Below are 18037 nucleotides of genomic sequence, written 5' to 3'. Positions count from 1 at the left end.
GGTTTCAGGGAAGAGGTGTGTATTCCTTCCCTTTGCTGTCCTCTTTCCTCTTCCTCAACACCACCAACTTTTCTCTTCCCTCTTTCTTGCTCTTTCCCTGCACTATTTTATAATCATCTTTATTTATAGCATATCGAGTTATATCTTTCTGAAGCCTTTTGTACCCTTCTGGTTACCAATGCGTTTCACTAAGATTCCTGGCGCCATCTCACTTATAAATACCGGTTTTAGTTATGGTAAAGCTGAGCTAGTATCATATTAGATCGAGGTAGACGCATTCTACCGAGTATTTGGTATAGTAGATTTGTGGTGCCGAGGATGTGTCTTGATAGATGTGTGTTACCAAGCTCTTGTAGCTCTTCCACGCATCTACCAAGTAGATGCTTGCTTCAGGTGATCCAAGTTTCTTCCACTGAGGATTTTGACAACTGGTTGAAATATTACATATTTTACTGATAAAATGAATGCTTATTTTCCATTGTGAACTTAATACAATTGTATTTGCATACATCCCAGAAATCAATAATATCCCTATATGTGATCGCAATTCGTTTTATTGCTTCCCACTGGATTGATGGATGCTTATCTGGATTATAAATCTCTCTGGAGTAAAAGAAAGCGTATGACAAACACAGAGCGTGCGTGCGTGCGTGTGTGTGTGTGTGTGGGGGGGGGGGGGGGGGGGCCCAGGACGCTGGTTCACTCCCGCAGTCCAGCAAGACAGATTTGCTCCATGATGTATAGTGATTTCTATATAGTGATAGTATAGTGGTATAGTGATAGTATTGTGATTTCATTGTGTATATCTCTGGAGTGTTTGTCAGTCATGTTGACTGAACTTTCGTGGTGTCGATGGTTTTTTTTTCCTCGCTCAGTACCACCTCCAAATTCGGAAAAGATATAATTTCTCAAGAATACCTTTAGATATTAATAATTTCTCATGTATACCTTGAGAAAGCAGTAATTTTTCAGGTGTACCTTGAGAAATTATACTGACGGGAGCAGCTCCGTTGTTCCAGTAATAATTTAGGCATTATATCATGTAGAAAGAAGTGTTATTCACTACAAACTTCATAACCTCTAACGCATGAAGTACAGGCTTTTAACTCGAGATAACGATTTCATTATATATAAAATAGTCTGTGCTTGGCGTTCGGGCGATGCAAAAGGATACCGACAGCACATTCATTGTTTAATATTTATGCTAACCTTAGACCTTTGCTACAGACACGAAGGCTGCCGCTAGGGGGTAATTGTACCCAATCAACCGCAGATAGCTATCCATCACAGCTGGAATTAAGTTTTATAAACTCGATAGCGACCAGTAATGCAGGTCCGCATCGAAAGCTGTTCCGGGAGATGTTGATACACGGAAGATTTATCGGTTGTAAATGTCGCAGAATGTGAATCGACACGAGTCTCGTAAAATGCTCGCTCCTCACACGACTGTTGAGACGAGTGGCGACCCGGATACTTCGCAGACTCTAGTTGATGGCATGGTTCATCTAGGTTAAACCCGTTTGCTAGATGTTGATTGATGGGATGATTGAACGAAGCGTTTGTCTCTGTCGTGTTCTTTAATATACAATTAGAGTTGACCAAACCACACACTAGAAATTGGAGAGACGACGACGTTTCGGTCTGACCTGGACCATTATCAAGTCGATTGTGGGACCGAAGGAAAGTTTCCACTATACGATTAGATATATTGCGTATAATATACCAGCAATATCTAATGTAGGGAAAAGTGAAATACCGATTGAACTACATTCTGATGGAAAAAACACTACTTTCTTGATCAAGCAACTTTATTCAATTTAAGTCTAGTTGAGGATTAATTAGGAACAATGTTCAGCTACAGCTGCATTAGGTCTGATATTCAGTTTACGATTTATTCAGATTAATATCCAGTGTTATGTTTCGTTTGCTGTTCTCAGTGTTGTCGAAATACGGACACTATACGAAGGGTGCCGTGAAGAGCCTGGGCTAACTTTACTGTTCCGTACGTTCTCCCAACGGCCAGCACCGCTCCTGTGCCAGGTAAGTCCACTACGGGCTCACCATAGCCCGTGCTACTTGCCCTGCTCCTGTGCCAGGTAAGTTACGGGCTCACCATAGCCCGTGCTACTTGGAACTTGTTCAGAGTAGCTAAATCTATAACAATAACAGCAGTACGTTCTCAGAGCAATACTATAGCATGATTAACGGAATCACTGAATTTTACATATACCTTGTATCCTCGGAGTCATTATATTTACTATCCTTACGTTGTTGCAATATTGTCGCAACGTAGTAACTTTCAGGTTGTTCTGTAGTCCTGTTTGCGTGTTTTATTGATAACTGATTTAATTTTTTTTTAATTACTCGTTTCTGTTGTTCCTTTCATTCGTTTTTAACTTAACATAGATTTAACATACTATTTACTTCTAAATATTGTTAATTTCTCTAAACCAAAACTGATATTATACTCGGAGAGCTGTATTCCATTAATAGTGTACATAAATAGAAAGGTCACTTCAGTTCTGGACTCTGCTAGAAATTAATGTATAGTTTCTGGTTGGTCAATAGGCTTTTGTGATGGTCTTATATTACCCTCCCGTGGTTCACAGGCCTTAAACTCAACACCAAACCAATCCTTAACGTACAACTTCCCACTTAATATCATCGTATTTTAAGACATTTCAGATTTGCATTTCTTCTGAATTTCTTCCAACTCCCCATATTTACTTCAGTTAACTTAGTGCAGGTTATCTTAATAAAAGTAAGGTTCAAAGCAGTTTTATCTCTTGAATAATTCAAGAATAATAGTCTCGGACGACCTAATCTTTAGATAATCTTGATCATGGGTAAGATAGGATGAATTTAGAGAGCTTTGACACAATGGATACCACATTTATCCCCCCAATGACATGAACGTTTCCAAAGTAGAGATTTTATACTTTTACATCAACGTTACAATCCGTAAAATTTATGAAATTCTTGAATGTTCTTGAAGCTCTCGCGGTTGTTTTCACGTTAATGGAAACGTGATCATCGATGAACCATCATTATTCATCGATGGATATTACTTTTAAAAATCAGGCACTATCCGAGTATTAAAATATTTGAGTATACTAATATTATAGCCGGTGTAAACTGGGGCCGAAGAGACAAATGTTAATTGGATCACCACAGTATTACTAAAAATAATGAGAAAAATCTCAAATAAGAATCTTGACAAACCTCTACAGAGAGTGTCAGACTAGGTGATAGCTAGACTGGCCTACCAGTGGCAATCAGCCATAACTTGGTTGATCAGCCACTAACTAAACAAAGAATCCTGATCCCAGGTCGGCCGCGAGAGTCGAAAGACTTAACACCGACCACAGAGAAATGAACACCAGGTTAGAGTTTTATGAATCTTGAGTGCATTCGAACCCTTTGACGGCGGCACCCCTTATGTGTGAGCTGTGTGCGTTGAGAGACATATTAGCATCTGTGACAGGCGGGAAATCTAGTTATCTCTAATTGATTTCAAAATTTTTAGCTGTCATCATTTGATTCTAAAATTGTTGATGTCATTAATTGATTCAGATTTGTTAGCTGTTTTTAATTGATTCTAACTCATTTTCTCTCTCTCTCTCGCACTGTTTTTGTTTTCATTTACTAATTTATAAATGATAAGAATGGGACCTATCTTAGCAAGCGTGCAGGTTTCTTAAGAGTGTGAACTCTCACCCCTATCAAAGCCACAAAGGCTAGAGAGTTTAGCATTAATGTTCTTTTATATTTAAAAACAATGCAAATTCGTTCCCGTGGCGTCTTTATCGACTCATCAGAAGCATCTTATGCATTCGTTAGCTCCCCATAAACGCCTAGAGAAAGCAGCTCTCAGCCTGAATTAAGTCTGATATCCCAAGTGGTGGTGGAGGCCGGGATTGTAAACGGGCAGGCAGTCGAATCTTGATGTCAGTAAACTTCATAGAATTTACAAAGGAGTGCGATACGAAAGGGAAGTGTGGACTTGATCATTAAACATCGCCAAATTGCAGCATATTCATATTTTTCATGCGTGTATATATATGAAATTGTGAAATCATATGTCTATTTTGCTGTGATGAAGGCAAATTGAGCCGAAAAGGCGTTTAGAATTCTCTAATTCTTCCCATGTTGTTTTTCCGCATACTTGGATCAGTGTTTTTGAGATCGTTGTTGCATATATATATATATATATATATATATATATATATATATATATATATATATATATATATATATATATATATATATATATATATATTGTGACAATAATCTCCTTCAAAAGATTGAGCCTGCTCTTCCCTCTACAAATACGTCGCAACGTCGCAACAAACTATATAAAACTACTAGGGAAGAAATGTCCAACAACGACAACAACATCTCCAAGGTTTGCCAGAGCGCAAAACGTATGCAGCCAGGGACACCTGTTCAGACTCAAACCGCCAAACTACCTGTTGATCACTGCCGGCTCCTCGCTGATTGGTCGCCGGTCTGGCTGCAACTGCACTCGCCCCCCCCATACTACTTGATGTCTGGGGTCGCCACGACCTCAGACCTTAGAATATTCTGTGCTTCCGCGGTTACCACTCCTCCCGGCTAGACGTTAGCGTGTACTGAGAGAGGTGGTAGCTTAAAGCCAATATTCCAGCACCTTACCTTATTTTTTGTATTGCACTTCTTGTTATTTTGTCTTAACGTAACTTTTCATTGTGTCCTTTAATTATTCTTATTATTTTGATTGATTGATTTTATTATACGAATTTGTTTGTCCATTTTTTCATGTTTTGATTTATTTAACGTAATTAAAATTTCATTGTTAAAGTTTACTTGTGTTTTGTGTGTCTTCTCCTTACCTTACCACAGACGAAGTTCCAGTTTTTTCTATTTTTTTTTTTATAACTATGTGACGAGGCCATACCCCTAGCCTTAAACAGCCGAACACCAACGCGTTACCGTCACAATATATATATATATATATATATATATATATATATATATATATATATATATATATTATTAAATATGACCGAAAAAGTAAGATTAATAATTCTAACACGAATTTTCTCAATCTTTCGTACATTACGCTTCACTGTTGGAGGTAAATCAAAAATCACTTCTCCAAAATTCATTTTTATTTCTAGTCTGACGCGACACGGGCGCGTTTCGTAAAACTTATTACATTTTCAAAGACTTCACAAATACACAACTGATTAGAACTTGCGTTTCCCTGATTTTATATCTACATTTGAGTGAGGTGGGAAGGGTGATGTGGCATTACATTTGAGTGAGGTGGGAAGGGTGATGTGGCATTAACACAAGACAGAACACTAGGGGATATTAATAGGGTATTAAAAGTATCAACACAAGACAGAACAGAAACAATGGGTATTGAATAGAAGTGTTTGTAGAAAGCCTATTGGTCCATATTTCTTGATGCTTCTATATTGGAGCGGAGTCTTGAGGTGGGTAGAATATAGTTGTGCAATAATTGGCTGTTGATTGCTGGTGTTGACTTCTTGATGTGTAGTGCCTCGCAAACGTCAAGCCGCCTGCTATCGCTGTATCTATCGATGATTTCTGTGTTGTTTACTAGGATTTCTCTGGCGATGGTTTGGTTATGGGAAGAGATTATATGTTCCTTATATAAGGAACATATAATCTCTTCCTTATATATGTTCCTTATATTCCTTATATAAGGAACATATAATCTCTTCCCATAACCAAACCATCGCCAGAGAAATCCTAGTAAACAACACAGAAATCATCGATAGATACAGCGATAGCAGGCGGCTTGACGTTTGCGAGGCACTACACATCAAGAAGTCAACACCAGCAATCAACAGCCAATTATTGCACAACTATATTCTACCCACCTCAAGACTCCGCTCCAATATAGAAGCATCAAGAAATATGGACCAATAGGCTTTCTACAAACACTTCTATTCAATACCCATTGTTTCTGTTCTGTCTTGTGTTGATACTTTTAATACCCTATTAATATCCCCTAGTGTTCTGTCTTGTGTTAATGCCACATCACCCTTCCCACCTCACTCAAATGTAATGCCACATCACCCTTCCCACCTCACTCAAATGTAGATATAAAATCAGGGAAACGCAAGTTCTAATCAGTTGTGTATTTGTGAAGTCTTTGAAAATGTAATAAGTTTTACGAAACGCGCCCGTGTCGCGTCAGACTAGAAATAAAAATGAATTTTGGAGAAGTGATTTTTGATTTACCTCCAACAGTGAAGCGTAATGTACGAAAGATTGAGAAAATTCGTGTTAGAATTATTAATCTTACTTTTTCGGTCATATTTAATAATATATGTCTACAGGAAAGACTGCTACCAAAATATATATATATATATATATATATATATATATATATATATATATATATATATATATATATATATATATATATATATATATATATATATATATATATATTGTGATGGTAAAGCGTTGGTGTTCGGCTGTTTCAAAAGCTAGGGGCAGGGCCTCGTCACATAAAGAAAAAAAAGGAGAAAAGCTGGAACTTTCGTCTGTGGTAAGGTAATGGCAAGACACACAAAACACAAGTAAATTTAACAATGAAATTTTAATTACGTTAGAAAAACAAGACATTAATAAAATTGAGTATAAAATATAACAGACAAGTCAACAAACAAAATAATAAGAATAATCACTGGCAAATGAAAAGTTACGTTAAGACAAGTGAGTAATAGCAAAGTAAATGATGATAGTGCCGGAATATTGGCTTCGAGCTGCCACCTCCCTTAGTACACGTAAGCCAAGGCTTAGTCTACCAATGAGACGTGTCAACTGCAAGGAGCACTGAGATATTCTGCCTTCTCTGGGTCGCTGCAGCCCAGACATCAACTCGTGGTGGAGGGTGGTGGGGCAGGTGCGACTGGGCACCAGCCAATCAGCGACAGGCAGGCGATGGACAAGCAGTTTGCCGGTTAACGGTGGCGAAGGCGAGCAGGTGCGCCGGTGGGCTGGATACGTTTTGCTCTCTGGGCAAAACGTTTTGGAGATACTTGCTGGATATATCTTCTATATTATCTGTTGATGTGATGTACTTTGGAGGGAAGAGCAGGCTCAATCTCTCTTGAAAGAGATTATCGTCACAATAGATATATATATTAATTATATCGCTGTTAGGAATACCAGTCATATAGTACACAAGACGATCCACCAGTTGATTTTCAAACCTAACATAACCTTACTCACCCTATCTCAGCTTAGCCTAATCAAGCCTAACCTAAGCTAATATTGTCTAAAAATAACATTGTACACGGTTTTAAGAGCATTAAATGAGCTTTGTTGTGTCGTCTAATCCTCCCTGCGAATAGGACAGTTCAAACATCTCGCCAGAGGCAAATTCGAGAAAAACAAAGTATTCAAGATATATTAGTACAATATTCTTTTAAACAATGTTAAGTGCATATGAAAGTAAAATAATCATTGCTACACATAACTGCAGAATTATTTTTAAGGCAAAGGAAATAAATGTTTTATCAAACTAATGAGACACGTTTTTTCATGAGGATTGTAAAATTTATTAATGTAATGCGTGGACAGGGATTAGTCCAATAGACAGTTGTCCGGTTGACAGGGGGACCGGTTGACAGTAGTATGGTGTAACCTGTAACTGGTAATACTTGCTCTATTACCTCTTGCCAATGGTTGTTGTGGTCGGGTCAGAGGTCATCCTCTGGTCATTTCATGTCCGGGGTCAAATGCACCTCTTTGGTTCCCTTCAGGCGAGTGTGTAATTTTGACTCATTGCCAAGGAAAGGCATTGTTTACTTCCCCGCACGTAACCAGTCGTTTAGATTACCCATCAGACTCGGTTCCTCAAACAAATGACTATCGAACATCGCTCTTGTTCGGACGCTAGTGCTTGGCCTTGGTCTCGTATCAGTTTGTTATGGCAATCAATGAATGCGTAAATTATATTTGTTATATTCGTTATATCAACCTAACAATATTTTCACTATTATATATATATAAAATTTCCCGTTAATTAAACAATAATTCTGTCAGTAGAGGAATGATATAACAAGGGTTGGCCAACATGGAATCAAATGCCTAAAAGTGACGATCGAGCCATCAGGATAGACACGCGAAGCTATTAGTTTTACATTGTTTTATCAGATCTGTTGTCATTAAGATCATATTTCATTCATATTCCTTGCTTCTTTCATCGAGCGCGGCCGTGATCACTTTCCCAAATCATTGCGTAGAATTGCCATATTGTAAAGCCTCCCGGAGCCCTTGACTGCCGCCAGAGAAAACTCCCACAATACTAAAGTCAAAAGGAGCTGCGAGACAGGGAACCAAGCCGTTTGGGCACCTCGTCGGCCGAGGCGGCTTAGGGTCTTTACGGCCGCTGAAGAGGGAATGAACAAGTACGTATTAGGTATAATTTGTTACAGGACTAATATGCAAGTTGCCACACTTGCTGCGAGGGGGCCAGGGAGGGGGCCACGAATGAAGCCATCATGGACACCCATCCAGGAACTGTACCTACCCCGCCAGGCCCCGCTTGTACCCTCGGAGGTGGAGGAGGAGTGTGGTAATTGTCTTGAGGATTAACTTATGCCTTCACGTCTCTCTCACATGAGCGTCAGTCCTCTTGATGCCTGTGGAAGTGATACACAGATTTCCACTCTGTAGTCGCTGCCATTAAGTTAGAGAGAGAGTGAGAGAGAGAGAGAGAGAGAGAGAGAGAGAGAGAGAGAGAGAGAGAGAGAGAGAGAGAGAGAGAGAGAGAGAGAGATCAAAGGCAATTAATTGGGCTGGGCACCATTCCTCATCCGAATTAGATGTTGTCTCAGGCTTTGCTGGCATCTGATTGGTCGAGTGGGAGAGAGATAATCGCCTGGTACGAGAAAGCCTCAGTAACCTCTCCCAGCCAATTCATCAAGGACGCCAGAATTCCAGGATATTTATGATGTATTACTTTTACGTGAGTAATTTCGACTTTTGCCCACTGATGATGGATGTGTGGGTCGGGGTAGGGGTAGGGGGGGGAGGTTTTTGCATACACTGCTTGGGTAATTAACCATTCCCATTAAGCAAGATTAAGTTTGTCTTCAATGTAAAAATACAAAAAACTGCTTCTAGTTATAATAATTCCGAATATATACATAATACACAAATTCTGTATTTCAGTTATGTATTCGACTTTAAGCAGCAACCAGGTGTATGGTATGAATGTTTTTTCATTTAAATTTTTTCGACGACGAATTTATACTAGACTGTACGAACGCCATGTATGCGGTTACCTGTATAGTACTGGCCGATGTGGGTATTGGGCAGTGGCTAACATGCCTAGACGACCGGCTGGGCATAATCTATGCTCTGTGTATATTTAAGAATGTAGAAATTGGTTTTAGCTCTCTCCTCTCTCTCTCTCTCTCTCTCTCTCTCTCTCTCTCTCTCTCTCTCTCTCTCTCTCTCTCTCTCTCTCTCTCTCTCTCTCTCTCTCTCTCTCTCTCTCACACACTTTATCACTCTTTAAAAATTTAATATTTCGAAGCAGCGAAAGCATCATGTCTCCTACTTTTGACAAACTGGAACATTCTTTTTCCATATGTATATATTTATAGATATCAGCCAAATGTTATCGGTAGTCAAAGTGTCTAAAATGTAATATAATGTCCAGATCTCTCCCTATTTATATTCGTATTTTAAGCATTGTAATTAAAAAAAATGTTCGACTCTTACCTGTTGACACCTACACCCTTCCGTCTACTTTAATACATGGACACTGAAGATTTTATACAGCGGAGAGAGAGCTTTATCAGGTAAGCTTAAAGAACGCTGGATATAAACACACACATGTTGCGCATCTTGTTAAATGCAGTTGTTGGTTAGTTGATAGATTTATTCACTCGTGTCTACCAGTACATGAAGCCCTTGTCTCTGCTGTTGCTGCAACTAGATGTCTGCGTCTGAGCAAGTGGTATATCCTGCTTCAAGTGGTGTACTTAGGTGTTGATAGTTTGTGTAATGGGATGGCATGTGTGTTGTCAACATATTTAAACGTTTCCTGTCAATGCGTCTCCAGTACGCATTCTGACCCCCAACCACTTGTCATGGACGGTGGAGCTACTGTCTTGCTTCTTGCAGGTCGGGGTTCAATCTCTGACCGTCCGAGTGGTTGGGCAACATTCCTTTCTTCCGTCTTATCACAAAACCTTATCCTCATATCCCTTCCAAGTGTTATATAGTCGTAATAGCTTACTGTTTCTGATAATTAACTTACCTTAAGTAAAAGGTAAATTTTTGCCTCTGCAACCACTACAATTGCAAATTTTTATAAAGTGCGTTTACTAATGAGTGTTCAATATATTGCACGAAATAGGTAATTTGTTTAAATGAAAGAGCATCACATTGCTCGCTCTAGAGCATGAGTCGACCACAAAAGCCTTCTGTTATACTCTTCGTGTGTCAGTGTAAATTTCTGCTTGACGGGGCTGTCAGGAGCTCTCATCAGGATGTGGCTGCGGCTGCGAGAAGCTTGTAGCAAGATCTACAGTAAAAGGAGTCAACTACAGGCCCTAGCAAGTTCCTGAAGCTCATGCCAAGTCCTCTTGTAGATAGGTCAAGCACCGGACGTGGCAGCACCAAAGTTCACTATGGGCTCACCATAGCCCGTGCTGCTTGAAACCCTTTTGTTCCGAGCAGTTGAATCTATACCAACAAGCAACGTAGCAGCACCCCAAAGCTCATCTATGTCTTGCAGCACGTCAGTACCACAGGTTCTAACAGTTTCCTGAAGCTGTGGCAAAAAAATGCAGCAAATTGATGATCACGGGTCCTTGTCCTCACTTTGTGTTATCACAGCGTCCGCAAGGATAACGTTGTATTGGTTATCATGTCGCTGCTCGTAATCTTTGTTTTCACTCAAACTGCCTCTTATTTTTCGTTCGTTTAACTTTGTGTGTGTACTCACCTAGTTGTGTTTGCGGGGGTTGAGCTCTGGCTCTTTGGTCCCGCCTCTAAACTGTCAATCAACTGGTGTACAGATTCCTGAGCCTACTGGGCTCTATCATATCTACATTTGAAACTGTGTGTGTAGTCAGCCTCCACCACATCACTTCCTAGTGCATTCCATTTACTAACTACTCTGATACTGAAAAAGTTCTTTCTAATGTCTCTGTGGCTCATTTGGGTACTCAGCTTCCACCTGTGTCCCCTTGTTCGCGTCCCGCCAGTGTTGAATAGTTTATCCTTGTTTACCCGGTCGATTCCCCTGAGGATTTTGTAGGTTGTGATCATGTCCCCCTTACTCTTCTGTCTTCCAGTGTCGTAAGATGCATTTCCCGCAGCCTTTCCTCATAACTCATGCCTCTTAGATCTATATATATGTGTGTGCGTGTGTGTGTGTGTGTGTGTGTGTGTGTGTGTGTGTGTGTGTGTGTGTGTGTGTGTGTGTGTGTGTGTGTGTGTGAAACTGGAAATAACGTTTCAGGTTAGAAGTTGGCAAATCTTCAATTCCTTGGATTTCGACAGTCATTTGTTAAACTGTTGACATTTGTTTACAGACTGCTGCTGAGTCTAGAATGTAAGTTTCCCATAATGACTTTATTGCTAAAGCTGAGGAATGAGGACCTATTTTCTGTGCAACAAACATGGGCTATGATCCATGTGCTATTCCATAACCCACTTAACCAAAGAGATGGGAGTGTAACTGTGAGACCTCCAGATATCTCGGTTCCCCCCATTAAGAGCTCTGAGTAGAGGCAAAAATACATGTTGACCAGACCACACACTAGAAGGTGAAGGGACGACGACGTTTCGGTCCGTCCTGGACCATTCTCAAGTCGATTCTCAAGTCAAGTTAACATGCTTGTTAACATATAAATCTTTACTTAATAAAAAAGAACTACAATCACAGTATGTGGCGATAACTCACTATACTGTGGTATGCAACAAATCCCATAAACAATCTCCACAAAATCTCAGAGGAAAATGTAGTGATGCCGGTTGGTAATGTAAATGAATTGATACCTTTGTGGTCGAGAAGATAAATCTGTCGTTTTCTGTGGAAAACAAATATGAAGCATAGAAAATAGATATAGAACCCCCCTCCCCCCAAAAAAAGAACGTGGCTTTCATCTCTGAGTTTGATAAGCTATATATTCCTCCTTCACCATCAATGAATACAATTATGTTGCTCTCAATATTCCTTGCAACTCGTGCACGGATTTCGGCCCGTCTTGCAGCAGGTTGGTGGAGGAGGAGACATTTATCACGTTAATATGACCTCCCTGACCGCCCACCGCCACGGTCACGCCCATCGCCACGGCCACGCCCACTCTCTCACGCCCATGACTTCGCGATTGTTTCTCCACAACGGGACTCGAAGAGGCTTCCTGCTGATCCACTCACGACACCATCTCACCGTCCATATCCTGGAAAGAAATTCATCTACATCTTTTGGGGAAACTGCTTTACATTTAGTGATTGTTCTGTAATATTTGCCATATTAATACATTAAAAAAATAAACTTTTAGATCTCGGTTATATATTAGTTTCGTTGAATCTTTGTATCTCTCGGGTGCACAGTTTGAACGATTTACGTAATGCTCTGTTTTTGGTCTTAAGATAAGGTAATTTATCAGAAAAATTACTTAAACTTGTGCGACTATATAACACTTGGAAGGATCGAAGTACAAGGAGCTGGGATTGGAGGATAAGGAGCTGGGATTGGAAGGAGGGAAGGATTGGTAGCTAAATCTGGTTTGTGTTGCTGCCACCTTATCCATGCACTCATCTTCAGTTACTGGCTGCCTGCCTCGCTTCACTTTCTTAGAGCACTGTAGCCTTGCTGTATGGCTGTAGTTAGTAGGCTCACCTGGTCATGTGGTTGCCTAAAGTACTTTGTACTACTTCAACTTTTCAACCAGCCACCTGCCTCCCACCCCACTCATTTTTTCTGTCTGTCTCTCTCTCTCTCTCTCTCTCTCTCTCTCTCTCTCTCTCTCTCTCTCTCTCTCTCTCTCTCTCTCTCTCTCTCTCTCTCTCTCTCTCTCTCCCCCTCCCCCTCTCTCTCTCTCTCTCTCTCTCTTACACAGGTACATAGAAGAGCAGATGTTCTCTTGACTCTTGCAGCGTGGCCATCAGACAGAACTACATAGCTATCAGACAAAACCACATAGCCATCAGACAGAACCATTTAGTCATCAGAAAAAACCACATGGTCATTAGGCAGAACCACATGGCCATCAGACAGAACCACATGGCCATCAGACAAAACCATATGGCCATCAGACAAAACCATATGGCCATCAGACAAAACCACATGGCCATCAGACAAAACCACATGGCCATCAGACAGAACCACATGGCCATCAGACAGAACCACATGGCCATCAGAGACAGAACCACTTGAAGGGGCCAGCTGTCAATAGCCAGGGTACGCGGGTCCTGCATGACCCTGAGATCTACTTGTATTAGCTACAGACGCCTCTGACTCCATTATCATGTGACACGCAGACGCGCGCCGGAATGACAATGGGTCCCTTACAGGGCATGTGGAGGAGGTTCGAGCCCTGGCTGCTCGAGATCTGTAGAGGGTATTACCACTCAACCTGCCATATGTGTACTGTCCTCATGTTAAGAATTAACACCGACTGTCTTGAAAGCCTCCAGAACGTATGAAGAACGTTTCGGCTGGGACTAAACAGGCAGAAAATACATTCGTATAATGTATTATTCTAAATACTGAGAATTACAGTAAATCAACTTAGAACTTAGCATGAAAAAGACATCATACTGAAACGCAAATCATTCATATGAAGTTGTTGCTCACGTACGAGCTCATAAATAAAGCCAGAGTGGAAACTTGATCACAGCTGAAATAAAGATTCAAACCACAGATGATTCAGAGAGGAGGACTTGCACAAATTACTAGTGACAGGGGGACGGGTGTTTATCACGGTGTTGTGATGGTGTAGAGGGGACGCCCAGGTCCCCTGTCGGTCCCCTGTCGGTCCCTGTAGTGCTGGCATGATCTACGGCCGCCCGACTCTCACCTATCGTTCTGCAACAGCGACTTTAGCCTGGCTTTCTTCAACAACTACATTTACCTGGTGTTCTTCAACAACTACATTTACCTGGTGTTCTTCAACAACTACATTTACCTGGTGTTCTTCAACAACTACATTTACCTGGTGTTCTTCAACAACTACATTTACCTGGTGTTCTTCAACAACTACATTTACCTGGTGTTCTTCAACAACTACATTTACCTTGCGTTCTTCAACAACTGTCAGGCCGCCAGTGTTACAGATCCCCCATTGTGTGTGTGGGTGTATTCACTTAGTGTTACTTACGTAGTTATGCTTGCCGGGGGTTGAGCTCTGGCTCTTTGATCCCGCCTCCCAACCGTCAATCAACTGGTGTATTGATGCTGGAGCCTATTTGGGCTCTTGTGAAATCTACATTTGAAACTGTGTATGGAGTTTACCTCCACCACATCGCTGCCTGAACTGTGTGTGTGTGTGTGTATGTGTGTGTAATATGTATATATAATGTTTATAATATGTATATGTACTCAGAGAAAATGATGACTTTTATTAAAACTTTTTGTAACAAAGTTTAAATAAATAATTATAACATAAGGGGGTAGTAGGAGATATGCATATGCCAGTGCGCGTGCGAACGCAAAAAGGCTCCCCCGGGTGCTGCATATCCTCCTCTTCGAGGCGAAGGGTCCTTACAAACGGTGGTACCTCTTACAGATATTTTATTATATTTAAAGGTTACAAGATGTACTAATTAAATTAACTAAAGTATATTAGTTAATAAAATGAGATACAGTGAGAATACAAATATATATGTATATAATGTTGTACTTAATAGGACAAGTTGCCTAACAAGCGGAATTTTCATGTTTTTTTTTGTTATTATCTTCCAGAACGATAAGCTTTCCATTACATTATATATACAATTAGAACTTTTTTTTTTTTTTACTTTCAGTCAAAACTAACACAGGAATTTGATCAAACCTAACCTATCCTAACCTTTCCTATCTAACCAAACCAAAAATAACTGTCAGCAATTCATTTTCAATATATATATTAATATTGCTAGAAATGAACAAATTTGGAAAGAGATATTTGAAAATTACAAAAATAGTTCTGCCTTTTAGGCAAATCTGGCCTTGCCTATTAGGCCAAGTAGAAAATTCTGGCTATTAGGTACGACATTATATATATATATATATATATATATATATATATATATATATATATATATATATATATTATAATATGTCGTACCTAGTAGCCAGAACGCACTTCTCAGCCTATTATGCAAGGCCCGATTTGCCTAATAAGCAAAGTTTTCCTGAATTAATATATTTTCTCTAATTTTTTTCTTATGAAATGATAAAGCTACCCATTTCATTATGTTTGAGGTCAATTTTTTTTTATTGGAGTTAAAATTAACGTTGATATATGACCGAACCTAACCAACCCTACCTAACCTAACCAATCTTTATAGGTTACGTTAGGTTAGGTAGCCTAAAAAGTTAGGATAGGTTAGGTAGGTTAGGTTGTCGAAAAACAATTATTTCATGAAAACTTGGCTTATTAGGCAAATCGGGCCTTGTAAAGTAGGCTGAGAAGTGCGTTCTGGCTACTAGGTACGACATATATATATATATATATATATATATATATATATATATATATATATATATATATATATATATATATATATATATAATATACATAATATACACTATTTGTTATTTTTTTTGTTAAGCAGTATATAGGGGGGTACCACCTGTGGTTGTAGGGACCCTTAAACTTGAAGAAGAGGATAACCAGGACCCTTGGTGGCTTTGTGAAGCCACCAACGTTCGCTCACGTACTGTCTCCTAGTAACTACCACTTATGTATTTGTAATTATTAAATTTTTTGGCAACACTATTACGCAGAAGGGATTATAAGATTGGTTACGTACAGAGTTCATCCTTTTATCTCTACTTTTATATATAGAGAGATAAAGATGAACTGTTTGTAGCATTGAAATTTTAATGAAACTATTTAGCTATTGACTTTTCTTTTCAATTAATCATGTGTGTGTTCGTTATATTTTTGAACGATTGAATTTATTGAAAATGCTGTATTGTGAGAGATTTTTGGTTTTCTTGTGTCCTGGAATGTGATATTAAATAATTTTTTCTCCAAATTGGTGTGTGCTCAGGTGTGATCCTTATCACCAAGATGTTATCAGCACCAACGCAGAGGTGTGCTGTAATTTCGTAAGTGGAGCGTATTTGTAATTATTGCTACAGGTGAACAAAAAATATTAACTGGTGAAAATAATAGTGGCGTTGTTACAGTGTTTCGTCTTGTGCAGAGAAGGAAGTGGATCACAGGATCACTTTTGATCCGGATCAAGGCCCTGACGGTGTTCTGGGAACGTAAACTAGGAGGTCAGATTCACGAAGCTGGTACGCATGAACTTACGAACCTGGGGCCAGATTCACGAAGCAGTTGCGCGAGTATTTACGAACGTGTACATCTTTCCTCAATTTTTGACGGTTTTGCTTACATATATTAAACAGTTTACACATATGAAAACTTCTCAATCAACTGTTGTTATTGTTATAAAACAGCCTCCTGGTGCTTCGGAGCTCATTAACTGTTTAATAATTGTAAACAAAGCCGCCAAAGATGGAGAAAAAATTTACAGGGGTAAGAATCACGAAGCAGTTACACAAGCACTTACGAATCTATACATCTTTTCTCAATCTTTGACGGCTTTGTTTACAATTATTAAACAGTTAATGAGCTCTGAAGCACCAGGAGGCTGTTCATAGCAATAACAACAGTTGACTGGGAAGTTTTCATGCTTGTAAACTGTTTAATAAATGTAACCAAAGGCATCAAGGTTTAAGGAAAGATGTGCACGTACGTAAGTACTTGTGTAACTGCTTCGTGAATCTGGTCCCAGTTTCGTAAGTGCTTGCGTAATTGCTTCGTGAATCTGGCCCCAAAGCTGTTGACTAACTTCGGCCTTTTGAGAGCGAGTGCCATCAAAATCAACATATTTAAATGTTTACCTATCCAGTAGCCTCTCGAAAAGGGACGTATAGTCACCTAAAGGTATACCCCGCTTTTTATTGTGTAAACATTCGAAGTTTACTTTTGCTTTGAGTTATGTTACGGTCTAGAACGCTTGTTGCAGTTGGTCTATAAGCTGCGGGGGTGACTTAACGACCCTCCCTATGGCTGTTAGACATTAAGCACCACACTAAACCACGCCGCTCATTCCTGTTTATGGACGAAAAACGCTTTACGAACGACTATCAACTAATTACTTGCATATTTTTCTAGAGATCTTCATTCACATCCGGACAGAAGGATGTGAATGAAGTTCATTCACCTCAGCGGGCTCTTGGTGAATGAACAGAAGGGCAGCAGACCCCAGCAGGCTCCTGGTGAATGAACAGAAGGGCAGCAGACCCCAGCAGGCTCCTGGTGAATGTACAGAAAGGGCAGCAGACCCCAGCAGGCGCCTGGTGAATGAACAGAAGGGCAGCAGACCCCAGCAGGCTCTTGGTGAATGAACAGAAGGGCAGCAGACCCCAGCAGGCTCCTGGTGAGTGTACAGAAGGGCAGCAGACCCCAGCAGGCTCCTGGTGAAGGTACAGAAGGGCAGCAGACCCCAGCAGGCGCCTGGTGAATGAACAGAAGGGCAGCAGACCCCAGCAGGCTCCTGGTGAGTGTACAGAAGGGCAGCAGACCCCAGCAGGCGCCTGGTGAGTGTACAGAAGGGCAGCAGACCCCAGCAGGCGCCTGGTGAGTGTACAGAAGGGCAGCAGACCCCAGCAGGCGCCTGGTGAATGTACAGAAGGGCAGCAGACCCCAGCAGGCGCCTGGTGAATGTACAGAAGGGCAGCAGACCCCAGCAGGCTCCTGGTGAGTGTACAGAAGGGCAGCAGACCCCAGCAGGCTCCTGGTGAGTGTACAGAAGGGCAGCAGAC

General features: G+C 40.4%; 1 protein-coding gene across 1 annotated transcript in view; it reads right to left on the bottom strand.

Moving 5' to 3' along the window:
• The window catches only part of LOC138359679 (foot protein 1 variant 2-like), a 48503-nt gene extending 48296 nt beyond the window's left edge, over positions 1-207 (bottom strand). Inside the window, exon 1 of the mRNA XM_069319100.1 lies at positions 165-207. Within this exon, the coding sequence (XP_069175201.1) occupies positions 165-207 (43 nt within the window). The remainder of the gene's footprint in view (positions 1-164) is intronic.
• Between the last annotated feature and the right edge of the window lie 17830 nt (positions 208-18037).

The sequence above is a fragment of the Procambarus clarkii genome, chromosome 8 (assembly GCF_040958095.1).
Source record: "Procambarus clarkii isolate CNS0578487 chromosome 8, FALCON_Pclarkii_2.0, whole genome shotgun sequence".
NCBI classification, from domain to species: Eukaryota; Metazoa; Arthropoda; class Malacostraca; order Decapoda; family Cambaridae; genus Procambarus; species Procambarus clarkii.
Note: the sequence above shows the minus strand (reverse complement) of the source record. Positions and strands in the feature narration are given on the sequence as shown.